Source organism: Megalopta genalis, chromosome 5, assembly GCF_051020955.1.
Source record: "Megalopta genalis isolate 19385.01 chromosome 5, iyMegGena1_principal, whole genome shotgun sequence".
NCBI classification, from domain to species: Eukaryota; Metazoa; Arthropoda; class Insecta; order Hymenoptera; family Halictidae; genus Megalopta; species Megalopta genalis.
The window spans coordinates 23,283,274-23,309,956 of NC_135017.1; the positions used below are offsets into that span (position 1 = coordinate 23,283,274).

At 47.6% G+C, this 26,683-nt stretch overlaps 2 protein-coding genes across 9 annotated transcripts in view; both read right to left on the reverse strand.

Moving 5' to 3' along the window:
- The window catches only part of LOC143259440 (uncharacterized), a 475,413-nt gene that overhangs the window by 34,669 nt on the left and 414,061 nt on the right, over window positions 1-26,683 (reverse strand). For 3 of the 7 annotated variants that reach the window (XM_076521697.1, XM_076521692.1, XM_076521691.1), the window contains one exon: window positions 6,692-15,403. The exons of 3 other annotated variants lie outside the window; for them this stretch is intronic. In XM_076521697.1, coding sequence (XP_076377812.1) covers window positions 15,340-15,403 — 64 coding nt within the window. In that variant the 3' untranslated portion in view covers window positions 6,692-15,339. Of the gene's footprint in view, window positions 1-6,691; window positions 15,404-26,683 lie in introns of those variants that run through there. One more of the 7 variants, XM_076521699.1, reaches the window with a different exon arrangement.
- LOC117223929 (homeobox protein abdominal-A homolog) overlaps window positions 15,402-26,683 on the reverse strand; it is a 78,812-nt gene continuing 67,530 nt past the window's right edge. The window contains exon 3 of one of the 2 annotated variants that reach the window (XM_033476524.2): window positions 15,402-19,683. In XM_033476524.2, coding sequence (XP_033332415.1) covers window positions 19,256-19,683 — 428 coding nt within the window. In that variant the 3' untranslated portion in view covers window positions 15,402-19,255. The remainder of the gene's footprint in view (window positions 19,684-26,683) is intronic. The other variant, XM_033476525.2, reaches the window with a different exon arrangement.

The following is a 26,683-nucleotide window of genomic DNA, read 5'->3' on the forward strand; positions in this document are numbered from 1 at the left end:
CGTCGGGGCCGGATGCCGGGGAAGCGAGAGGAGACGGCCACGGTCCAGGATACCCGACCCAGGACCTAACTTCTTCTCTCTCTCTCTCTCTCTTCTCTCTTTTCTCATCTCTTCTCTCGAACCGACTCGCTGGGGAGGAGGAAACGCCGGAACGGTGAAAGGCGCGAGCTCCCTCAGGGACTTTAACCGAAACGTATAAATGGATGGGAGAGAGAGCAGGCGAACGACAGCCTCCTAGCCTGCCTCGGACCGGCCCCGAATTACCTTTTACTCCCCGGACAACAAGCAGAACCGCGTCCTATTGATGGATACTCCGCGAATTTACGCTGGCCTCTCCTCCCCGAGGTGTCCTACTGTGGACGCGGCGACGATGGACGCGGCTCGCCGGTATCTGCTCGCCAAGGCTCCTCGTTAGACGACCCTTTAACCCCCCGAGCCGGTTCGACGTACACGCGCACGTCAACGTTATCTCATTCTTTCGGACGGCTCGTCGTCCACATTGGCACGTTTCTATTCTTCTGCTTTCATTGGTGGCACAGGGTCTCACAACTGCAGGTTTCATTTTGAATAGCCCGCTGCTTTGTCATCTGTCGAACGATTCGCTGTCATCTAGCTGCTTCGCTCGGCAATAATCAAGTGCAAATCGGAAGGCTCGAGAGAACGGGACCAATGGAGCTTTGCGATTGTTAATTGCTAATTGACGATCGTTGTAAATGCAATATTGAATTAATGAAAATATATTTGTTTGACAGTTGGCAAGTGGAAGCTTTGCTATTAATATAAATGGCACGAATTATTAGTGTCAAAAATTTGTAGTATTTATATCGTTATATTACCAATGAATTGGCATGTGTTATGTGCAATTATTGTACCCTTTAATATATATACCTTTTAATATACATTCGTTACATTATCAATGAATTGTGTGACACGTGTTATATGTAATTAATATATCTTTTAATATACCTTCGTTATATTATCAATGAATTGACACGCGTTATATATCATTAATGTACCTTCGAAATTTGAAGTTAATCGAGCAAGGATTATTCGTTTCATCAAACTTGAAAGAAATCGCAACGAAAAATCACAAATTTCCGTAAATTCATTGTGAGAAATTACCGATTTCTGTAATAGTAGGTAACAGTTTTCTCTTTTGTATTCTTCTCAGATATAATATCTTCGGCGAGTATTCGACTAAATGTTGGACGGGACACATTAAAATAGCCCAGCCATGTTTCACCGTCAAGAATTCGTCGACGCCGTTCCTGTGACCGACGAAGATTCGAATCGACAACATTTAGATCCAGTGAAATGGAAGCTAAACTTCCTAACTCACGCCGTCGTCCGTACGATTGGATCTCTGTCCGGCAAAAATAATTAACCGCGAGACATTTCCTGTACAAAACGCAGCGTTAAACAGAACTAAAGAACGTTGCTGAAATACATGTATGCACGCGGCGAATACTTTCGACGAGAAATGGAAGCGAAACAGGTTCGATTCGCCGGCTAGAATATTCCTCACGGTGAAGAGATACCGGTAACGTTATTAATTTGCAATTTTCTCGAACTAACGGTTACCGAAATAATTATTCAGCCGGCTCGGGGCGAGTCGATCTCGCGGAGCACGAGATCCCCGAATGCGCAATTAAAACACTTGAAACTCATGCTCCGCAGCGCGAACGACATCGATAACAGGTTACAGAGCTCGCCGAAATCATAACTCCGGCAGCCGGGGCATAAATATCAAAAGTATCGCAGAAAGTGTCCATAAAAGAGCCAATAACGACGCCAGGTTATGCGGAAACAGCAACGAAGCGTAATTATAGCATAATTATATTTTCCATTTTACCGTAGGCCAGAAACACGAGCCAGTGAGCAACGTTAAAGCCGCATCTCTCGTCATCGCTTCCGGTTCGGTGCGTGTTCGCACGGATTTTTCTGGTTCACCCGACGGAGCTACCTGTATCCACCGTGTTACCCTCTTCTGGACGCTGTCACGGCGAAGACGGGCGACTAGATTCCCCGCGGATCGGCTCTAAACCGCGGAGTTTATGATCACGAGCTGATTGTCCATCGCGACACCCTTAATCGGCCTACCTATTAACGCGTTTTTCCCTCGATTCGACCCGGCCACCTCCGTAAATCCTGCTGCTACGGGGATTCCCGTGACCATCCGCGCGATAAGGGCTGGTGACAACGCTTTCAGCGAGCGACAGCGAGCTTAGGATACCGTTGACGAGATACAGATAATTGGAAATGGGAAATTACGCCGGCCGATACGCCGAGCCGCTCGCCGACAAGGATAATGAGCGCGCGCGGCTCGGGCATTCCGCGGAACCTGTTCGCGGAAAATTATAATTCGATACAATTAGAAGCGATTTTCATTTTCCCCGTGACTCAGCGCGCTCGTTAGCGTTCACCATCCCCGGTTTAATCGGGACCGCAATTACAATTCGACGAATCGCGCGATACTACGCGGGCGTGGCCTCGTTTCATTCGAAATCGAATAATAACTCGCCGCGAAGAATATTTTCTCAGGCATCCTCTAATCGACGGCAAATTATACGAACAATTCCTCCTTCGAGTTCATTGAATTATTCATTGGAAAGAGATTATCCGTTTCACTTACTTCGCCGCAGGAAGTACTTACCTCGATGACTTGGACACGTACTTACATCTAATACACGGACACGTAAATCCTGAGTTTTATGATCTATAATTGTGATCGTTCAATCAAGACAGTGATACTACAATGTTCCATTCTTTTTTTTCAGTTTTAATAATCGTACCAGGATACGATATATTATTGATAATATTCACTGACGAAGTTTCGTTTTTCTCATAAACCGGACAAGAACACTATCGCGTACGGTGAAAACCGGGAACTCTAACAACAATATTTGCACAACGAAATAGAATAATTCTTTCGTGGATAAAAAATGAAGGAACAAGAACGAATGAAAAAAAGTTTTCCGACATTTCATTTGTACAACAGATACTGTATAGATACATTTACCTTATCGATATTTCGCAATTATTCTTGCTTCAAAAATTTCATTCGAAGGACATCCATTAAATGCAATCAACTTCGTTGCAGCAGCAGCAGATAATGACAGCGCGGCGTCGAATGCAAGGAGATCCTCGATCAGAGAATTTATTTAAATTCAAAGTAAAAAATAATTTCATTCGCGACAGCCAACTAGCGGGAATAATTGAATGCGAAATGATTTCCTTGAACAATTATTTTCAAACGATCGCGTAACGTCCAAGTCCGGCATTTCTCTTGACAATGAGAAAAAATCGAATCGCGAAAACTCGAAACGCAAATTTTCCGACGACGGTTTAATTTCTGGCATTACGGGAGCGAATTCGTTCGTTAGCTCGAGGAATCTTGGTTTAACCGCGGACGATCTTTTGATCGCCGTTCGGAAGGTATGCGTGATGATCCTTTATCGACTTTAGTGCACGCGGTTTCGGTTTTCGTTGATCGGGGAAGGGACGCGCTCTGCATGGGCGCGTTTCTGCTGTACTGATAGTTTTACGGCCGCGAGGATTCTGATTCGAAAGTATCGCGCGAGCTGGTTGTAAATTGATACGGTAAAGCTTCGAATTGATAGGGATTCAACGGGTCTAATTAATATGCACGGCACAATACAGTTACGGTTCAACTTAGCTACCATGTTGCGGCTAACCGTTTACGCTCGTATCTGTCTGCTTGTTACTGCTGTATTATTTATAACCTGCGTAGTGCGGCCGATAAAGATGTAAATGCACTGATAACTTCCGAGCAGATTTAATATTGTTGCGTGTTCGGTGCTTTCAGTGCGTACTTAGATTCCTCTTAATGCAAATCTCGTAATTAGCCTTACGAGAAATAGTTTTCCCAGCGGTGCCGATAAACAGCCTGATTTATTTCCGATTTTATATCCCCCCCACCCATCCCGAAGATGAATAAATTTGCTATTTGGGTTAACACTGGCGTGCGGCTAAAAGCGATCGTGCGATCAATGAGTTGAAACAACACTTGCAAAATCTTTCCAATGTCCGGTACCGTTTTACGAGCGGAGGCGTCATCGCCGGTAATTAATACCATCGCCATTTTACGAAGCGAATGGCGACAAAGAGATTCTCGTACGAAATTCCACCGCGATGGATCGCCGCATTATTCGCCGGATGGGGGGAGGGGAGGAGGGGGATAACGCGGAATATTCGCGTAATCGTCGTTTATTTTGAACCGTTCGAACACGCGCAATTATGCGGCGTGCACGGTGCACGACAGCGATAAATTCCTCGAACGACCGGCTCAAGTTGCACGGTAATTTTACTGCTGTTTTCGTGCGGTTCACGTTCGTACTTTCATTCTTCTTTTTTTTTCTCCTCCTTTCTTCGCCGACCGTCTCGAAACGAGCTGCAGAAGAATCTTTCGAGTGCATCTCGAGACGCCGGTCGATTTCGAGACGCACGCCTCGAGGCGGAAAAAGGAAAACCTCGACGCTCGCCTGATGGCTGCTTCAAAGTATCCTCTCTTCGACGTTCGAATCGTTTCCGGGGGAAGCGGAGAAAACGGAATTTCTCCGCGTCTGCTACGTATCTCAACGTATTGCCGGCTTCTTTGTGCGGCCCGCCGTTGCGCCAGTATTTTAAAAACGTTTTAACATAATCAGCGGATAAGTGTGTCAGCTGCGGGGTATGCTGGCTTGACTGACTCTTTGTTCGCGGGTAAGGAAACGTAAATACGCGCGTGAAGTGTCGATAAGGTATTCTACTTATTGCTTTTGTCAATTTTTTTGTGGCCAGAAAATTATACGCTTCGAGCCATGCGATACTTGTATATCGCCCTGTTCGTTCGCTTTTTGTCAAGGATCTTAAATATGCACGAAATATTGCATTCGATCAATTGTGTACGCGTAAGATCGTAAAGGGATGAATCACGTTTACCAATTTTTTCATGAAAATTATGCTCTAACCCCTATAATATTTCTAAGTCACCTCTGGTCCTTCACATTCCGACAAATATTTTTTAATTCCACGAAACACCGAGCACGTGTAAATTACACATAAAAATTGCGTCGAATAAAGGTCAAATTTCAAGAATGTAGAAATGTGCGTAAATATAAAAGCACCTCTGTGCACACGATGTCCTACAATTACAAAACAAGAAATGATAATGTTCCATCGAATAGAAGGTCAAAAATGATTGCAAAGTATCATAAACTCCTCCAGCCAAACAAAAAGGAACAAACTATGAAATACTTAAAAGAATCATCCCCTATGAACGTCCTCAAAAGTATACAAAATCAAAATCGTATTCGATGCAGCAAAAGTGATTCCCAAGAAATTGCAGTGCTTTAAAAAATGATCTCCAACATGCCGATACACCTGCGCTCGAAGCAGAGGGTTTCAAGTCGCGAATACGAAATGAATTTATAGACACGTATCCTTTTCACGCCAGGTGTGGTACGAAGTTACAGCAGGTGACCAGGTGAAGAATGAAGAGGTTAGCGTTGGATTGTGTAGCGTGGGTGGCGGTTCTATCGGAAGGCGACGTCGGATCGAAGTCGAGCATAGTTCCCGAAGGGTTGCGGAGGCGGGCGTGGGGGTCAAGCGGCGAACAATACAAGTTAGGACCGGCGAATGGACACAGGGATTGTAAGGCAAATGGGTGACTGGCGCATCGGAAGAGGACCTGGGGAACCATGGCGCATAAACCGATACGGTTATTTCGGAATATCAGCAGCCATACGCGACCACTCGATGCTTCCATTTCAATGTTCCGCCCCTCCAAGCGTAAAAGTGGCGAAAATGCGTCTGGATGGGGCGAGTTTCTGCCGGAGGGCTGCGAGACCCCGCCGTGTAATACCCCAGTGGCTGGGAACGAGCTATCGAGACGTAAACTTCTATACTGCCGGAATTAGCTCCGCAGAGGCGGCCGGAATCGCGGACGATTCGAAATTTCGTTCGATTCGAATGCGGAGAAATGCTTGCGGACTGTCCACGCGACAATCTCTTCCGTTTCTAAACCGAAGCCGCGCAAAACTGTCTCCCCGGGCGCGTTTTTTTCTCAGCCTGGTGGGAGAAGCGATTGTATTTCGTCGATTGAGAGTACGCTGCGCGTTTTCGCGACGCTTCGATCGTTTTTGTAAAACGCGGAGGGGGTGAAGGATCTGGATATCGTGTGAAAGTATTTTAAGATGCGAGTCAATCGTTCCTTTAATTTTACGACGCCGAATGAAACAATAAATGAATGCAAGTGCTTGTCAATGTTTTCTAATAATTTTCTACAAGATAGCGCACTTAGGACAAATTCTGAAATTCTTGAAATCATTATAAGCTTCGTTTTACTTATTAATAAAATAGCAAAACGAGTCGATCATCGAAAATCTAGATGTAAGTAAATATGTTAAATAAATATATTTTCAGAAGGGGATTTTGTTAAAATGCTTAATTACCGATTGTCTTCGTTTCTGTATCTATTGCCTTGTAAGAGGCATTGCAAAATTTGCAGCGATAAGAAACGTACAATTTTTCAAAATACCTTACATCGTTCTCGTTCCCTGTCGATTAGAATTGCAAATATTGACAATATAAACAAATAACAGAAATAGCTTAAGAAAGAACGGAGATCGGCTTAAGAAAAAGTCGCGACGATCGGAAGGATGGAAGAACGGGTTGAAACACAAGTCGCCGATAATTTACTATACGCTTTTATTTCGTTTGTATATCATAGATATAGCTTATGAGTATAATTCTACATCAAGTTTCGAAAATGGATACATTTACATTCATTGTCAATGGATTACCTTTTCGCCAATGTACGGTCGGTAAACGTCGTGTCGTCGTCGTCTTCGTCGATTCGCCACCCTCGTGTGTCGTTCATTATTATTATTATTATTATTAATATTATTAATATTATTATTAATATTATTATTATTTTTTTCTTCATCTTAATCGCATACCGGCATACGTTCTCATTTCTCGTCGTACGGTTGTATAATACTAAATCTTGAAATAGTCGGTTAGACATGAGAGACTCCATTATTTCGTTACTTTTTTTTTTTTTATTACTTAACGTGGTAGGTAGGTATTGAAGGACAGCTACGCTCTCTTATCAGTTATAGTTATTACATTAATTAGGTATCATCCAGCGGCACTCGGTGAGCCGCGGCGTCCGCGATTTTTCTTGGCGATCGTTTTTTTTTTCGCCACCGATCGATCGATCGATCTTCTAGCTTTTATCTCCTCCATCTCCCTTTCTCTCTCGCTCGCTCTCTCTTTCTCACTCTCATTCTCCCTCTCTTTCTCTCTCTCTCACTCTGATCGATCAACGACAGGCCGCGGCTCCCCGCTTCACTGAGCAAACGTTAACGTTTACGTAGTGTTAATTATTTACATCGAAGAAAAAACTCTTGAAGTAATACACGGCTTTTCCATTCATTTTAATGTAGGTACAGCAAAAGACGATAATTAAGACCTAGATCCACGGGCTCTCAATCGATATTCCGGTTCGTTTTATTCGTTCGCTTTCCATTGATTTATTCATATCTATTTACTCCCCACTCGCACGTCCCCTTAACTTCTGTCTATGTATTCTCTATGCATGTACTTATGTATGCTTACCAACGTTCTTTTTTCCCCTTTTCGTTATTTACTCGTTTAGTTACGTATTTCCGCGCAGCGCGCGCGCGCGCGCGCGAGCGATAACAGCGACGCGCGAGCACGCGTTCGCGTTCACGACCGACGAATGTGGTTCACGAGGAGCTCGACTCGAACCAAAGGAAACGAAACGAGCGGACGAGAAGACGAGAGGGAACCGAGACAAAGATGAAACGGAAGAGAAACAAACGAACAAACAAGCAAACAAACGGACAAACAAGCGCGCCGCCTCCGGAAACTGTGTCGCTGGCGCGATTAGTCAACGATCGGCCGAGGGAAACGGGTGCGAAACGAGCATCCGCCGACATCCCTTTTTGTGAAATTCGCGCGAGGCCGGCCCAGGGAAACAACAATAAACGATCACAGTACGTCGAAGCGTCCGGGCCACTCGAAAAACGGACGCACCCCTCTCTCATCAGGGAATCGTCCTCGAGGACCTCGAGGCGAACGAAACGATTAAAAACGACATGTGCACAAACCCGGCTCTACGTGTGGCATTCCACTCGATTTTCTCCACTTTTCGCTTCCTTTCTTTCTCTCTCTCTCTCTCTCTCTCTCTCTTTACTTCAATTATCGTTACTCGGCTCGACTTACAATCTAATTGATAAAAAAAAAAAAAGAAACGCGACTCACTCGGTCGTCGAAACGACAAACAAATAGTTCCCGCCGAACAATAAACGCAGGTTTTAACAGAGGGCCTCGAGGATCCCGCGGTCCTCTCTCTGGGCAGACAGGGGCGAAAACGCCACCCCCGCAACGAGCGCAGCACCCTCGAGGCGTCATCGACCCGCTGAGAAACTAGCCGGCAGGATACGAATGGTCGCACAGTACGTTCGCGAAAGTGGGACAGCTGCCAATGAAAGATACAACGCCTCGGAGTGTGGACGACCAAAAGCTTCGCCGAAAACCGGGACCGGTTCGGAGCGAGTCGGAAACTGCGAAACATTCTAGCGAAATCATCGGACAAGGAGCCTCGAATTTTTATTTAGATCTTTTTCTTTTTATTCAAATTTTTATCTATATAGAACCGATTGGGTCATGTTTTTTCATTTTGAGCACCTTGTCCCGCGATTTATTTCAATGGTTAACATGTTTTTAGCTTCTTTGTTTATAATAGTGGGTTTGTTCCGAGATAAATTGCGTTTTGGAACGGCCAGAGAAAATCAGACATTTCGAATTTGTATCGTGCTATGCAACGTACCATTTGAAATGGTACCGTTGGTATTTGAAATTGTTTTTATTGTTTAACTTGTCTGTTGATCTTGGAGGTACAACATCGATTTTAAATTAATTCGTAGAGAAAGCAACGGTTCGATTGAACGATTAATTTAATTTGATTCAATCTGATTTAATTGAATTTAAAATATCTTTGTTCTAAAAGACCTGATCTAAATTCTATAAATTTTAGCCTTGAAATGGTGTACTGTTTTCACTGGCAACGAAGCGTCTGTCGAAATAATTTCATTCGTACAAATTGTAATTGCAACTAAAAGGTACAAAAGAGAAAGAAGTTAAAAGGAACTTTGTATTGAACGCGAGATTCACTAATTGAAGAGTACACCATGTTCCAAATCCGCAATTTATTCGCACATCCAATAGTCTCATGCAAAAAGTGAAACTTTAAATTTGTTGTGTACACTTAATGCTTAAAAATCGTTAACAGGTTTCAATTTAAAAGCAATAACCGAGTATTTTATAGATTCGTTAACAGTCCGAATTATTTTTGAACAAAGCTTTCGTAGACTTCCCTATAATAATAGGGAACGGAGTCGATCCGAGGAATATGGCCGAAACGACATCCTCGATAACCGATCGCTCGTGGCCGATCCCGTGTTCCCGAGTGCAACACATGCGGACCGATCCCAGGGTTCTCTAGCACGCAGAATAGAAAGAACGCACGATAGGAATAATATATTACAAGCAGACGCGCCGATTCTCTATCTCGCCCTTCGAATCACGAGCGGCGATCGGTGTCCGCGTACCACGGTCTCGGTTTTATGGCACGATGGACACGGAGGGTCTGCTGGTCGATCGTTGACGAGTAGAAAAATGGTCGGACCGTGGTACGAGGGTGAATCGCGCCGTTCCCCGTGCTCGTAACGCTTAAATATCTGTACATGTGCACCGCTCGATCGAAGAAAGAATTTCTCTGTTCTAACGAATTTCTGGATCGCGCCCTCGGGTCGCGTGACCCGATCAAGGGCGGCGGATCAGACGTTTCATATACGATATGAAAGATAATGCGAAAGACAATAATGTAGGATAATACGAGAGATGACGCGCGACAGATACCGGCGAAAATAAAGAGAAGATCGATGCTTTCTTCGATCGAACGCGCAACCAGCACCGCAACTGAGAAGACAAACGCTCGTCGCTACCCTCCCTCTCCTCTCTTCGCATTTAACAAAAAACAAATATACGAAAAAATATGAAAAATAAACAGTTCATAAATAAACAATCAGATTTACAGGTAAAAAAAGAACATATAACAAATTCCATCGTTTTTTTTTTCCTTTTCGCAGACTCCGTGAGACGGATTCGGTTGATCTAACACGCCTATTTAAATAACGCTTTTCTCCTGTCTTCCCGGCGACACCTAATCGGGGCACGCAGCTATCCAAGAATAGAAATTCACTTTTTCACATCTCCGATCGATTTGCCACCTTACGCATGTGTAAATGTTGTGTATGTATGTAGTACGGCGCGATTCATGCTTCATTCTCTCGTTTTCGAACGTGGTTTTCTCACTCGCACGATTTCGATATAGCTTCTCTCTCTCTCTCTCTCTCTTTCATACACATTCTCTCTCGCTCTCAGACATTTTTGCGATCAGTCTGGCACTCGACAAAGAAAGAACGTCGTGACATCGTTTCGACCAACGCTTGAGCCACACTCTACAGTGTTTCCGATTCCCGCGAATAATTTCCTTAATTCGGATAAGAGAAGTCCCGGCGTCGCATGGGGCGTCGCGACGCCGCGCGCCGTTTTCCCGTATATTCGTTTCTATTCACCGTCGATCGACTCGAGGGGAGTGTAAAACGCTCGTGGTTTTAATTACGCGAGTTTGGCAAGTCGGGCAAAGTTGTACTACTTAGAACGCAATATCGTCGACGTTGTGTCTCGTCGTCTTCGCTTCTCACGTGTGTGTGTTAGTGTGTGTGTTTTTTTTGCCTTCTCAAATTATATATATAATATCTATATATATATATATAACCTATGTATGTATATATGTATACGTGTAGACCTAGTCGATATTATTAAATTCAATATAATACATCTATAATAATGGTAAGAATAGAGCGAGTAAATCGTTTTGGATGGACAGGAGGGGATAAGGGGGGGGTCTCGATGAAGGGGTTCCACGGTTTCAGGAATAATGGGAGGGGAGGGGTGGGGATGAGAATCGGTGAATGGGGGTGAGTGGTGGAGTACGAGGAAGCGTTTATGAACGATACATGATATGAATTACGCCGCGGTTATTTGGAATAATAATCTATAACAATGTAGATGCCATAGGTAGCTTAAAAGGTAAGCCGAGAGAAAGCTTCGTATGTGGACGGCGCCCGCACAGTTTCCTTTTACTCTAAAAAAACGTCCGTCGATCCTCTCCGACCGGCGCCCGACCGATCCGGGGACACCGCGGGCCCCTCCTCGATCGCTTCGGATTCGAGAACGAGGAGCCAGCGCTCCCCACGAGAAACTTAACAGGGGACGATGGAGATTGCAACTAGGAAAAGCAACGAGAACGAGAGACAGGAGGGGCGCCCCGGTCTCCGAATCGTCGGGCACCCGACAATCTTCCCCGAAGAAAAGGTCCACGCTCGGCCACTTCCGACCCTCTCCTTCCGCTTCTTTTCATCGTCTACGCTCCTTTCTCCTCGCTCGATTCGACTCGATTCGACTCGACTCGAAACGTGGTCACTAACCGTTAAACACCTTAATGGATACGTACGTATATAACACGGCCGCTACGAGTCTCGCCGCTCGCGAGCAACTGTACAAACCACCCTCTAAATCCTTAATCCTCGATAATTAATCGGTAGTCTTCGTTACGTATATCCCTAATTTGTCGGACGCATCGGTGCCGCCCGTTCCACGGCCTCTGTCCGCCAATGAGAATTCGCCAATCGACCTTCGACTATCTTTCTCGCACCCAGCGCGACTTCGCAACCGAGATCCGGAGGATTTTCGTCGCGGAACGAACGATCTATCGTTCAGAATTTCAGATTTAGTCCCTTTCGTTCGCGTCGCGCTTTAACTATAACGGAAGAAACGGTGCTATTTTAATATCAACCTGCGGATTTCGTATTTTAATTACAGACAAAATATGGAGCAATGAGAACATTGAAGAGCGTCGGTGGATTGTTTCCAGCCGAGAGATTGATAATTAAAGAAATGTTTATTCTTGCAATTCATAAAGAAACCTTTATTTAGCATAAATGGTCCACAGTCTATTTACTGTTACAAGACGCTCGTCTACGCAGGTTTATGACGTTTCTCGGGCCATTTTCAAGGGTCCCGATAGCTTTTCTTTCCCGAACGCGTTCCTGTCGTTCGGACATCGACGGGGATAAATTTGTGGAAGTGATCGGAGCACCAGAAATAATCGGATCGCGTCGCGTTCATCATCCCCTGGAAATTCGATGACTGAGATCGCTCGGAGCGGACGCGACCATCTTCGCGATTTTCCGTCCTGTCCCTGCTTGCCGCGCTTTCTTTCGTCCTCCCCGGTTCGTGTCCGATTATACGCCGCGGATTTTCTACCCCTCCGGTCAGCTCGAAGAAGATATAGCTGCTTGCGTCACCGGAAGCCGCAACGATACTGGCCCTCGGGCCCCGAAGACGAAGAAAGAAGCACGCGAGCGTGACATGTTCACGCGAGGCGAAACGAACATTGCGCGATGCTTTCGAAGAAATGAGAAAGCCGTCGGTGCGCGTCTCGCACGCGATTCCGTTTTGATCCCCTCGGACGCATGCGAACGATCATGCCAGCCGAGGTTCCCTACGGTTTTTCCGCGCCCGGGTTTCGTCGCGAACGCTGCCAATCGATTTTCCGCGGATCTGCTGGGTCGTCGTGCAAACATCGCACTTGGATTTTAATCGAATTTTTTTCTTCTTTAATCGAAAAATGTCAAAGTCGCGCTTCAATCTCAACAACCCTAATCACTTTTTGGTTCGCGACTGAACGTAAAGATCACAATTGGGTCCGACGGCTACGCTACCGAAAGTAAATCCAGGATTACAAATCGAAACAAAGATAAGCCTATTACGAGTCAACAAAATAATTACATAATACGCAAAAGAACGCTGACATTTTCCAGATCGTCAGCCATGAACGTAACAAAATTATCCCCGCAACATGAAAAGCGATTATCTTTTTCTGGGTTTCTCTTCCGCGAATAAAGAACACGAAAAATGCTTCGAAAATCAATGTACGTATATACAAGCAAACAGTCGACGCACGGTATCGATAGATCGTTGGCTCGCGAGATTTAATTAATACCGATGCGCCACATTCGCACCCCCCGCCCCCCGTCGCAGCGACAAACCGGGTCCCGGGAGATCTTTTTTTCAAAAGAAAAAACTCTGAAAACAAAACCGAAACATGAACACCGCAATAACGAAACGAACTTGGAGCTCGTCAACATAGAATTCTAGGTAAAAAGAAAAAAAGAACAAATTAACAATTCTCGGACCCGGCGGCAGCTGTACACGCTTTTCCCAGGTGCCTTCCGTTTTTCCGTTTTCGAAAACCGTGCCCTGTTCGCGTTCGCGGGAGACCAACTGTCGAAAATACGAGCCCGCTGTCCAGAGTTCACTGCGAGGACCCGCCCCCCGTCTACAGCGATTCTCGAGCGTCGCACACACGCGTGCAACCCTGCACGCTACGCTATTTTCACCCGCTCTTATTTCCTCGCTTCGATCTACTTTGCCATTGCGTCGTCGAGACATCGTTTGCAATTACGGCGCGCAAGTGAATCGTTACGCGGGCGGTGGGTCGAGGGTGGTCTCGGAGGGAGGGAAATGTGAACGTACAGCTCGTCTGTGGACACGCGTGCTCGGAGCTTAATCGTTACTTTACGTACACGGGAATATTTATCGCTAACAGTACTTTTTAGTTTAGGTAATTAGCGGTACAGTATGTAATATGAATCCTATCGGTTCTTTTTCTTTCTTCTTTTTTTTTTTCGTCTGACTACGCTCCTCCGCCCCATTTTTGTCTCTCGACCCCCGTAGAATTCCCCTTAAAACGACGCTATCTCGCGCTTGGATTACGGACGTGTCTATTTCCACGTGGTTCCGATTCTCTTTATCTTTTTCTTTCCTTTTTTCCTTTCGTCGTCCTCCCCCGTATCTGGTACAGTCGCGCGATAATCGAGCTAAAAACATCCCCTATGTTTCGTCGCAAGGTAACAAAGTCTTATCTATGCGTTTATTAATTTGTCTCGACACCTTCCTCTCTCTAGGGCCTCCAGCGATCGTTCGTTCTCACCGAAGAGAACCCTTACGTACGAGGTCGCGCGTATCCTAAATTCTTAGCAGGCTACTATCAAAATCGTTTTTTGTTTCTTTGTCCTTAGAGCGCGCGGTACAACAGATTCATTTTTTCCTCGTTTTTTGTTCATATATATATATATTCTATGTTCATGTATATATATATATATATTTATTTATTTATTTGTTTTTCTTTTATTCTCATATATAATATAGTCGTTTACTTCTATATATCGTGCTGTATTGTGTACACTATGATTTTACAATCTGGTAAATATATAGTCACTGGACGATTCGTACAACGGATTCCCCGCCTTCGTGGAAAACTAAACGACTCCCCAACTATTTTTTTCTCTCGCTCTCTCTCTTTTTGTTTCTTTTTCTTTCTCTATTTCTTTCTCTCTCTTCCTCTATGACTATGTCTCTTGGTTCGAGTTACGTATATGTTTCTGCAAATGTTTCGTTGATTCGTCACCCCTCCACCCATCGGCCCCTCGCTCGAAAAAGGATAGTAATTCCTCGCGATCCTCGCCGATAAAACTTAACGACTCGCGTTCGAAGGATTGTTAAAACTAAAATGGAGTTGCCGGAACGAAAGGAAATAAGAACGTACGCAGGGGAAAACGCGCGGGCGCGGGCGCGATTTTAGCAAGCAGCGGATCGCTCGAGACAGGAACATTAAATCATCGAGGCGATCCCCGGGCGTAGAAGCTTTCGGGAATCGATCGATTTCCGCGGAACCGAGCGAATTCCTCTCGTGATACTCGATCGTCGAACGATGTGTCGAGAATGTCTCGAGAATCGCCGAGAAACGGGTCGGAATGCCTTGTACGAATCGCATCGACGGACAGGAGACCCAAAAATAATTAGGCATCGATCTCTATAAATCCCGAATATGCGTTTCCTTCTTCTTTCTTCCTCTCTTTCGCTCTCTTTCTCTCGTCTCGTTCTCGCGCGGCTGGCTTCGTCTCCCTTTATCCGCGTCTAAATCGAGTTCTACCGTAAGTATTAGCAACAACGGCCTCTATATCTATGGAAAAAGGTCTACCCTGACACCAAATTACGTATTTAATGTACTAAGAGTGAGATACTCGTCCGGTGATGTGTCGTCGTCCGTGTGCGAGAGCCTGCGTGCGCTTTTCCTCTTCCTTCTCTCTCTCTCTCTCTCTCTCTCTATCTCACTTTCTCTCAAGCACTGTCCAGACCCCCGATTTCTTCCCTCTTCTCGGATACGTCCTTTACCATCGTCCAGCTGGCACGAAACAATGGAACAAGATACCAAAGAGTAGGAGAAACGAAAAAATTCGATTGGAAGTTAGAGGTTGGCTTAACTCGGAGTTGAAACCACCGACACTGGGGTGGGCTTGACCGACAACAATTTCAACTTGTGAACACCTTCAGAAGACTGTCGTGAATGCGTTTGCCACGATAATTTTCATCCGAAGACGATACATTTCGTGTAATTGAGGTAACAAGTACCGGTACTTCAATTGTCTTCGACGATTAAGTCTGGCTCGAAAAGTTACCGCCTCTCTGTACGTTTTTTCCGTCAGCTCGCATAACGACGACAGTTCTAACGACGTTTCCCGAATTATAACCACGATATTCAACGTTCAAAAATATTACTACGAATTGCAATTATAAATCATCTCCGCGGAAAATTCAACAAAAAAACGAAAACAATCCGCGGCACCCTTGCGACATCAATTAATTTCTGAATGAATGTCGCGAACTTCGTCAATGAATGTTTTTGTGTCGTTCGAAATGAATACGTACTTCTTTTTTGCTTCTTCCGGTAAACTCTGAAAGCAAACGTAAAAATCCGTGTCGACGGTTTCAACGTCCGCCGATCTGGGCTCGACTTCCAGTCGAGCAGCGAACGAACGCGATAATAAACGAAATTAACAGAGGAAACAATGAAACGAACCCCACCGCGAATCAATCGAGCAACGTTCGGAACAAAAAAAGGAGGGAGGGGGGAAAGAGGAAACAAAACTGCGCGAGGAAACGAAGTTTCTCTGGAGAACCTCGGGTGCCGAGCACCTCGGCGACGATCCCTGGATCGCGGCGGAGGGCGCGGTTCCACCCGACGACGTCTCGATAAATTATCTTAGACAATATGGAAAACGTGCTGCTCCCTATACAAGTGGCCTTGTATCGGTGAAAGCCTTTTGGCGATACCTGGCGCGATATCTTCTGAGATCGAACTGAAGCGACAAACGAATGCAGCCTACCCGAACCGACTGTGCCGTCTGTCAATGATCGACGATTCCTGAGCTCGTCGTGTCGAGCAGGTCACTGGTCTTTGTTTTCTTGATTTCCTCGCGATCCGAGAGAATCGTTCTCGCGCGAACGAGTTGGGGGGGACAGTATTCCCTCGCTGATTGGTGCTGCAGCGATTGGCAGCCGACTCAAATGTTAACAATGCTCGCGACGTAACAATTTCGTGAAACGAAAGGGCAGACAAATCTTTGAAACTTAAAGGACACTTACAACTCGATAACATAAACGATTACTTCTTGGCACGCTCAACAACTAAATACATTTTTATCTCAACTCCGTCGTGGCGGATGTTTAAAGAAACTGTCGTTCATAGACGCCCGATGGATCTTCCAGCGAGGGAATACCGTGCCCCGGTCCCGAGCAGCGCTCGCGAATCGACGTCGCCGGCCCCCAGACCCTGCGAATTTTTCGTTCCGCCTTATAAAAAAATAAATTTCTCTATTTGAACCCCTGATCTACTGGATCGGGCCGGAGATGGGCACGAATTTCACCCGGCCGCGAGACCACGGATAACAATCTAACGCTAAAAACACGATACAACACAACGTTCCGACGATTAAAAGTCTATCTAAAAGAATCCTCGTGCCACGAGAACGATCTTCCGATACGATAACCAACGAATCACCAACCGGTTCCGATCAAATTCTGCCCATCTCCGACCGTGAGTCCCAAACTACGGTGAAGACCGAGACCAAAGCTGCGAACGGGGCCAGCGTTCCTATCGATCCTCGATCGCCGGCTCGATCCGGATTTGAACGAGCCGAAGGGAAACCAGGGAAACCGAACGAGAGAGAACTGTAAGCCCCGATCTCGCGCAGGGTCGGAACGCGCAAAACGATCCTTGCGTCAGCGCGTTCTCCGACGCGCGCGTCAGAACGCCGCGGATATTCCCCGGGAGCGACGTTCATTCGCCTAATTGCAACGCGGAGTCACGGAGAGGTAACCGCCGAGCGTAAACCACGGCTAATTAACTCTGTAAAAGGGGAGCTCGGCGAATGGCATCGATTTGTACCACGAAATTCCTCGCGCGCGAAACAACTCGGCCGCCGATCGGAGCTCAAGCGTGTTCCCCGCGATAACCGACTGCCCGGCAAGGTATGCGCCTCGTTCCCAGGCTTCTTCACCGAGAATTTTAAACTCCCTCGAATCTGATTTTTGCTTGAGGTTCTCCGAGGAACACGCCTGGAGATCGTTCGATCCGCGAGTTTCAGGAAGATCGACAAGATTGGAGGTTGTTCGATGGATCGGGGATGCTGTGGAGTCTATTATCAGCCGGATGTTTTAGGGTATTTGACAAGATTTAACCATGTTCGATGGACTTGGGACGGTTCAGAAGTGTCAAGTTTGACAGAGAAGCGCACCTTCAAACTCGCAACGATCGTTTACAAATAGCAATCGAACTAATTGTTGGATGAAGCGGGATCAAACCTGGAGATTGTTTGAACTCGCAGAATCTTTTCCAAATAATGGATCAAACATGGAGATCGTTTTATCAGCGAGTTTCAAGGAGTTCGACAAGATCGAAACACGTTTGATCGATTAAAGTGTAGAGACTGTTATCGATCACTTGTTTCAGGGTATTTAATGAGATTGGATTACGTTTCAAGGATTAGGGATGTTTCAGAGGCTTTCGTCAGCAGGATCACGACTGAAGGATATTGAGGGATGGTTCGGAACTCGGTCCCCCCCGGATGATTCGATTGCAATTAGACGAATCGTCTCCCTGTTCCCTCGGCCCTCGGCGCTCGTCCTTTCCTCCGTCCGCGTCGGTACGAACTGATCGCCGCAAACTGGCGACGACAGGGCGGCGCGTTCCTGCTCGTCGGCTCGTCGGCTGTTTCCTAAAACTAATTTCTAGGTCGCGTCCGGGTCGCGATCGTCGGCTTCTCTCCTCTGAATCGTGCTCGTGTTGTCCTCTCGTGTGTTGTGGCAGTTTATCGTCCGCGGCGACCGAATGCACGCTCGTTCCCGTTCTCTCCTCCCGCGGCGATCGCTCGAGCGCACCGCCCGATTAACACTATACATTTTTATACGTTTCTAGGAATCAGTCGCAGGCTAGGTCCTCCTTTGGCCCAGCCAAAATAAGTACGTACGTAGTTTTCGAGGGTGTGCTTCGCATCTTCTCTCTACGCCTCGCGTTCCTCCGCGCGTCCGCCTCCTCCTCTCTAAACCGTCTACGATTTTCGTGTATCATCCTCGTCGTTCTCTCTCTCTCTCTCTCTCTCTCTCTCTCTCTCTGCCCTCGCGCGCCCGGCAGAAGAGCGTGTGTGCTTCGCGTGTCTCCTCGAGTGTATGGCGCGAGTGTGTGCGTGAGTGTGTACGTGGCGTGTTCGTGTGCGTGTGTCGTAGGTGTTGGTCGCGATCCGTTCGTTCCTTTCTTCGTTCGAAAAAGCAAAAGAGACACAGACGACCGATATCGAGCATCGTCGCGCGCTCTCGCGCGCGCGCGAGCGCCCACTCTTCCTTCCAGCTTCGCCCCCGTGTTCGCTCCCGTTCTCGGATTCACCGAACCGGAGGAGCAGTCCACCGAGTCTTTCCTCCCTCTCCTCCCGCGGCCCCTCCCGGTATAAAAAAGAAACGGAGAACAGAGAAGATCACACGGGCAAGGCCTCCCACGCGAACACCGTTCCTCGTTCCGAGACCGCATCGTCCTCGCGCGCTCCGATCCCGAAACAGAAGAGAAGAGGAGAGAAGTCCTCGTCCTCGTCCCCGTTCCCGTCCTCGTCCTCCCGGCTGGCTGTCGATGTCTGCGCGTCGAAACCGCTGCGTCCAGTCTCTTGTTTCTTCTTTAAAAGAAAGACAACCGGCCCAGCAAAGTATCCTATGTGGGCACCTTACTGACCGCCTTCAGCAGATCGCTCTGCGTCTTGTCCAGCCCGCTGACGTGGTGCGGTTGCTGGTGCTGCAGCGCCGCGTTCTGCTGCTCCTGCTGCATCTTCGCCTGCTTCTCCGCCTGCTGCTTCTTCATCATGTCCTGCTCCTCCCGCTCCCGCCTCGCCTGCTCGTTGATCTCCTTCACCGCCCTGAGCTCCTTCTTCAGCTTCATCCGCCGGTTCTGGAACCAGATCTTGATCTGCCGTTCGGTGAGGCACAGGGCGTGCGCGATCTCTATTCGCCGCCGTCGCGTCAGGTAGTGGTTGAAATGGAACTCCTTCTCCAGCTCCAGGGTCTGGAACCGGGTGTAGGTCTGCCGGCCCCGACGCCTCGGACACCCGTTCGGCCCTGGAAACGTCAGAAACGCAGATTTGCCTAGGTTAGTTTTTTCATGCTGGACCGGACATCACGTTCAACCCTTTGCACTACCACAGTCAATTCAGGGCCGACTCGATCAATCGACTTTAGTGAAATTCGCGGAGAAACAGTACGATCGTGATACTTCTTTTTCCTTTTTGTTTTTTTTTTCGAATTGTTACGGAGTATATTCTCGTAACGCTGGCAAATGGACAGACAGACGGCGCACAGTCGCTGACGAGAACATTGTGGGAGAACTTGACTGTTTACTTACCGAGTAAGCGTGCAAGGAGTGCAAAAGGTTGCTTGACCGGATGCTAATTAGCGCGTGCACGAAACCAATGAGAACCGGTCGCGATGTTGAAGACGAGCCAACCGATGCCAGATCATATCTTCTCTCTATCTCTGGCACTTTCGGAACGGCTTCTCGGAAGCGGTGTAACTATTGATGCTCTCTCTATATCACGAATATTCAATCATCCTGGAGAGAGCCTAACTTCGAGTGAGGCCTAAGCTGATTAAACGGGATCACGGCGGAGCCGTGACGATCAACTATTTAGGCCTCGATTATTCGTGCGAACGATCTGTTAACCGAACGCGATCGCGATGCATTGTTTAAAATTGCTTCGGCGGGTTGCGCCGAAGGATTTTAACCTTGCTTAACGCTGTCGCGTTCTTATTTATGGATTCGAGGAAAGTTAGGATATTTTAACGCTAAATCGAGCGCTAAAAATATCTGACGTTGGTTGCTTTTTAAGAATTATAAAACTATGTTTGACGTCTTGCTATTTTTATTGTATTGTGTGCTTGAATTAAGAAATTTATTAAATCATTCCCTACGAAAGACCGCTTGGAATTTCAACAATTTCAAAATGAGGAATGTGTTTTCGATTACGTGCCTTTACCGAGGAACGCGAAGAGCGTAACGATGGAGCGCGAATCACTGTACATTGTTTGCTTTGATAGTTAGACTGCGGATTTTCATGCGAAATCAAAATTGTCCGTGATAATGAAAAGAAACATAAGCCAGATGAAAATGTCTTTCCTGTTTTAATCGTTTCAATCAGTTCTATATAATATACAAATATGCTCAATATTCTCCTCTAAGTCTTTACAGTGTTGTTTTCGGCTTAGTAATTTTTGTCAAAAATCGATAAAGTTCGCAATCCACTGACAACATTTCAATGCAATTCAAATATTGCATACTTTCTTAAAACATCTTCCGATCATATTTGTCACGCTTATAATCAATGAATCCCGCATCCCTCATTTCCGTCGTACGATATATAAATTAGACGTACTAATGCAATAAAATCGAAATCGACATTATCTCGAGTTTCGATCGAAGCGGCGGGCCGATTAGCCGGCGAATTAAAGTTTCACGCGCTGATAAATTGCGGCCGTCACGAAGCCGTTGAATTATTCGCGGCCGAGTAGAGGCGGGCTGCGGCAGGCCGGTAAAAAACGCCGAAAACCCTTTGGAAATTCGTGAAATAATTTATGGCCGCCGTCAGTATCGGTAAGAAGCGAACGAGTGCCGGTCGCAGCGGCGGAGCTGTCACGTATTTCAGGTGGCTTCGCAAAACACGAACGCGCGGGACCCGTTCGTGACCGTTTCCGGCGGAGAAAAAGAAGGGTACCCGATCATGGTTGTCGCTCTTCGTTACATAACCGTACAGTTTTTCCGTGTTTCCCGGCGAGCGACCTGCGTGTCGTCCGACACGCCGGTCACAAATCTCAACTCTCTCCTCACTTTCTCTTTTTCCGGGCTAGGTCAACCGAAAAAGAAGAACAGAAGAAAAAAACGAGAAGAAACCGTGTACACAGATGGGTCAGTTTATTGCAGTGGTTGAGGCGACCCCGGGGAAAGAGTAAAACGACGGAGTCAGAGGCAGAGGGGCGGAGGGTGAAAAAAAAAGAAAGTTTCCCCGAAATGTCTCGTGGCCTATTGTACGGAAAGTGAACCCTTTCTTGAAATGCCTTTTCCCCCCGGCCAACTTTCTCCGGCAAGAGTCAAAGTCGTAAAACGGGGTACACGCTGCATTTTTTATGGTGTTTAGGTAACTATCGAGCAGCGCCGTGCCGCGCCGAGCCGAGCGCTAACCAGGTAAAAAGTTCTGCTTGTCATCTGGCCTTGTACCTGGCGCACCAGCTTTCGGACCTGTCGTAAAGCTTGCCCGAGACGGAATTCCGCGACACGTCGAAGCCATTACCGAATAATGCCGGTTTGTTCGACGAATCGATCGCCGCGAGAAACGGCCACGATTTCTCGAGGAATCTGTCGCCGGCTCGATTTCCCCGCCGACAAATCCGAGGCTCCATTCGCTGAACTGTTCAGCTCATATTCATTCCTCGATTTCGGAATTGCGAGACGCATCTTCCGAACAGCCGGACTGTTCAGAGATTGAACTCAACGGTGACCGGGAAGAAATGACCATTTTTTGGTAATCTCGAGTATTCCGTGGCCCAGTGATAAGAAATAAATGCTGTTGGGAAAACGACTGAGAACTTAGAGAAGTAAGTTCAGAATGCAACCTTCCCGAACCCGACTAGTTTTTGCGGGATCGAATTAAAAAGACAATTCCACGGTCACCTTCGGACCTCCTTTACGCCTCCACTCGCGGCATAAACACTTTTGCGTTCTTTGTCTGCATCGAGTATCTGTCGGTGGTTCGAACGTGCCAATTTTCTCTAGCAAAACAATTCGTTGAGGCGAACGATTATATCTTTCGGAAATAAAAATAATTTTCAGCCGAAGCGAACCCAACGAAGAATGTGTATTGCGAATTGAAACGTCTCGCGAGGACTACCTACGCGACTCCTAGCGACAAGGCTCGCGCATCGACTGGCGAAAAAGGGTGTGAACCCCCCCAGGGCCATTACGACGCCATTACCAATTGTGCTCGCAATCTCCCAGACGCAAACAGTAATAAAATTAAATAACCGCGTCGACAAAAGTCACCGTTCCCGGCGCTGCGCTCCGGTCCGCGGTTCAGGAACGATTTAAAATGGCACCTCGGCCATTCACGAGCCGCCGAGCAACGAAACAGGGCGTCTGCGGCTCGTAACGGGGCAACAGAAGAAGCCTTGATAAATTTCTCACGAGCAATTTTCGCAATTGGTCCGAGCGTAATTTCGCTTTTGACCATCGACGCGGAGAAAGGGTTGGGGGGGGGGGTCGAGAGGGAGACGGAGAAAGAGAGAGAGAGCGAGTGAAAGAGAGAGAGAGGGAAGGGGACTCGTATTTTCGGTTCGTCGTCGAAGGAACCGGTTTCACCGGTGCAATGAGGGGACAGCCATAATACCATCATTCTCACGAAGACGCTGAGTGGCCATATTATTGCCTCGTGATGAAGCAAATACGCGCTACCGACCAATAAAAGATAGCCAGATTTTGTGGTACGCCGCGGTCGAAGGCTCACGCACCGAGCACACGCGTCATTGGGACGTTGTGACGTCGGACAGCCTCGGAAATGGCCAGCCATCTTAACACCGGTGCCTTTGTTCCTCCGACTGACTTCCATCTTAACGGCACTTCGCTCGCGTTCATCTCTTTCGCCAATATTTCTACACTTCGTTGCCGATCTGTGCAGAATGTCGGAGTTTCCCGATTCATTAAACAGCCGAGGTCAGTCATTGAAGCTTGACCGACAGTTCATAAAACGTCCCAACCTGCTCCAAAATCGTTTAACCCTCTCAGTGCCGATCAAACGAGTCGTGTGTACTTAAGCGAAACATATCAAACCCGTCTGACGTAGTTTGATAAAGTTCCGGAAAGGAATTATGACAATTTTGTAAAACCTGAAAATTCGAAAGGGAAGAAGAAATAAAATGATCTATTGAAAATATCAAGAACACAACGGTTCTCAAGCGTAGTCAACGACGAATGTATCGCTGTTCGACACTAAAAGGGTTGAAACTCCGCGGACCAACTTACGCGAGCGACTAAAGAAAATTCAACTAAGCATTCCAAGAGCCAGTTATCGATAACGTTCCCGGCAACAACCAGCCGCAACTTCTGAAATATTAAGCAATGTTCTCTTGCTCTCCAGCGTCTCGAAAATCTTTCCAAGGTTCATGGCGGAACAAAGTCGGGGATCAGTCAGGATTCTTCGGTTGAAATCCCTGAATCATCCGGCGAATTCTCGGCGAGGTTTTCCCCGAGTTTCCCGCGAACGGCCGTTTCGCGAGCGTCCGGACGTTTCAATAGCGAGCGACGGGGCCATCCGGTGCTCATCATTCAAAACCGAGAAAGACGAGAGCCGAGAGCGGTCCGGGAACAAGAAAGAAAAAAAAAGGAAACCGAGAAGCCGGGAGGGAATGCCGGGAATGCTGATATTGAATTCAGCATGGCCGTTCGCAGCAGTGCGGTCCAGGATTGAACGGGTGTGCGTGTCCGTTGGCGCTGTGTGCGTGTGCGCGCCGCCTGTTCACGAATCTCTGGGTGAGGTCTCGGCGAGGATGTGTTCGCGGCACATGAACACGTCCCCGGAGAATGTCTGTGCGGGATCTGTGCGCGAGGGAGAGACCGTGAGCGCGGTTTTTCGGGGCTGTGTGCGTGAGTTCGGCTCTCACGTACGCCGGCCCGGTGCAGCCACAGCCACAGGGTGGTTGCTGAACCCCGAAGGGTGGGCCATAGGTTACCCTGGCAACCGGAGGGAAAACCATTCCATCCTGCTGCCGGCACATCACGCCAGGGGCGAGTCAAGCAGTCAGAGAACCCTCCTGCATCCTCATCCTCATCCTCATCTCTCCCTCTCTCTCTGTCTCTTTCGCTCTCTCTCTCTCTCTCTCTCTGTCTCTCTCGCTCTCTCTCACTCTCTCATCCTCGGTCTCTCATTCGTCGTCTCTCTCCTTCGCCACCAAGCAACCCCACAGCCGTTCTTCACCGAGTTCGCTGCTCCTCGAGCACCCGACCAACCTGATTGTCCCCGCACTTCAACCGCCATAAATATCCGCGAGACCATCGACCAAGTGCTGGCGCGAGCATTATCAACTATTCTGCCGGATCCGGCTAATGTCCATACAGAATTCACCGTGGACTTCCTTTTTCTTCCCCCGTTCTTCCCGTCGACTCCGTTCTCTCGCTGCGTTTTGATGAACTCGGGAACTCGCTTCTCGAATCGTTCTATTTGCGGGGCACCGGCGCCGTCTTCCACCCATCGCTCCTCCACATTGAATCTAGATAACAGCATCAACGGATCCACCTACGTAATGAACATTCAGAATTTACCACGAACTTCTCTCTTCCTCCATTCCGCGTCCTTTCTCCCGACTTTGCTTTATCTAATTTTTAGTGAACCCCGAGATCTGCGAATTAAATCTGTTTGCTTCTCCAAGCCGTACAATTTGTAGATCTTGGCCTCATCTTCGAGCAATCGTTGTTCCACATCGGGTCTAGATTACAGTAGAAACGATTCCACCGGATCCAGCTAATGCACATGCAGAATCCACCACGGACTCCCCTTTCTTTCCGTCGTATGTGCTTCTTCCTCCCGGCTCTGTTTTCACTGCATTTCCGATGAAATCGAGGTCAAAGAGCGAACCGAACTCGCCTCGCGAAGAGTACAATTTGTGGATCTTGTTCTTATCCGCCGGTAATCTTCGTTCTTCATCGGATCTGCCTAATGGTTTAACACGATTCGATCCTGGCTTCGCTCTGCAAGATTTCTATGAGCTCGCAGTCAAGTCCGTCGACTTTCTAAAGCGTTCAACTTACGAAGCTCTTCCTCTTTCTCGTCCGAGCTTGCTGCTCTTTGTGCAGAGGTTACAAATAATCTTCTTTTATGCACCCATCCTCTTCACGGCCCTTCCCGGCAGAGTTTTTTCGGCGAGGATCTCCCGTGCGCGATGCCTGTTAGCTTCTTGAAGTGTGAAGTCCCCGCATCTTCATCGAGTGTTCCTCGAGTTTCTCGATTCATTTGGCAGACGTTTTACCGACGTCCTCGCAACTAATGCAGCATCTATCGACGATCCTCTTCTCCGCGTCCCGGCGGCCCTTGACCGACGACTTCTTTCAACAATTTCAACCTTTTGCCTAACCGTGCCCGAGCGTCGCCGCTCGCGCAATCCTCGAAAGCGTCGGTTCCCAAAGTGTTCCTCTCCCGTCGGAGGAACTTCTTTCGACTCGAATACTCTTCATTCCTCCATCGGATCCAGCAAACATCTGGACATAACTCAGCGGCCGACCCCCTGCCCTCCTCGCCGCGCGGGTTCCCAGCCGCGATTTCGACGGGTCTCAGCTCGCGGATGCCTTCTCGCCCGATCTCCGCGGTTTTCTCTTCTCGCGGGAATATCGCGGAATTCGCCGTTTCGCTGTCAAAGATGTGGAAACAATTTCGCGGCGCGGATGACGCGCGCGCGAGGAACGCCGGGAAACGGCTGCGCGGCGCAAGGCCGAAGAATGCAGGAGAGAAAGGAGCACCGCTGCGAAAGGAAATCGGTCTCTCGCGGTGAGTAAGTCGCCCGGTTATTTTCACGCACCGCTCTACGCTCGATAACCCCCGATCGGTGATCGCCGATAACCCCGTCGGCTCACGATTTCGAAAAAACCAGCGACAGAAGCGTGTAATATGCGCCTACGAGGTCTATCGCTAGATAACCCCTATGCTCGGTAGCGAAAACGGCCGGGCACGGCGTCGCCGTTCGTTAGACTCGATTTATTGCGCGTCCCGCGACGTTTGCAAATAACGCGATAAATTGAATTCGCGTTTTACGATCGGTAATTGATATGTCGTCGGTAGAAGGGACGTTGAAATTGTCTTCGCGGGCCGGATGGTCCGCTTAATTGCGGAAGCTTTCCCCCGCTGGACGTTCAGCCGGGTTTTCGCCGGCTCGATCAAACGGTTCTTCTGACCGCGAGTTGTATGATTAAAATATATGTCCGCGTAAATTAGGTTGCTCGCTGGTATTTTTGCCGGGATTAATTAACTACCCGCGAATCAAAGACGCTATGGCCATGCGAATGCGCGAGGACTCTGCAAAAACAGTATACGCGTAGCTCTAGGGGTCTCGGCGT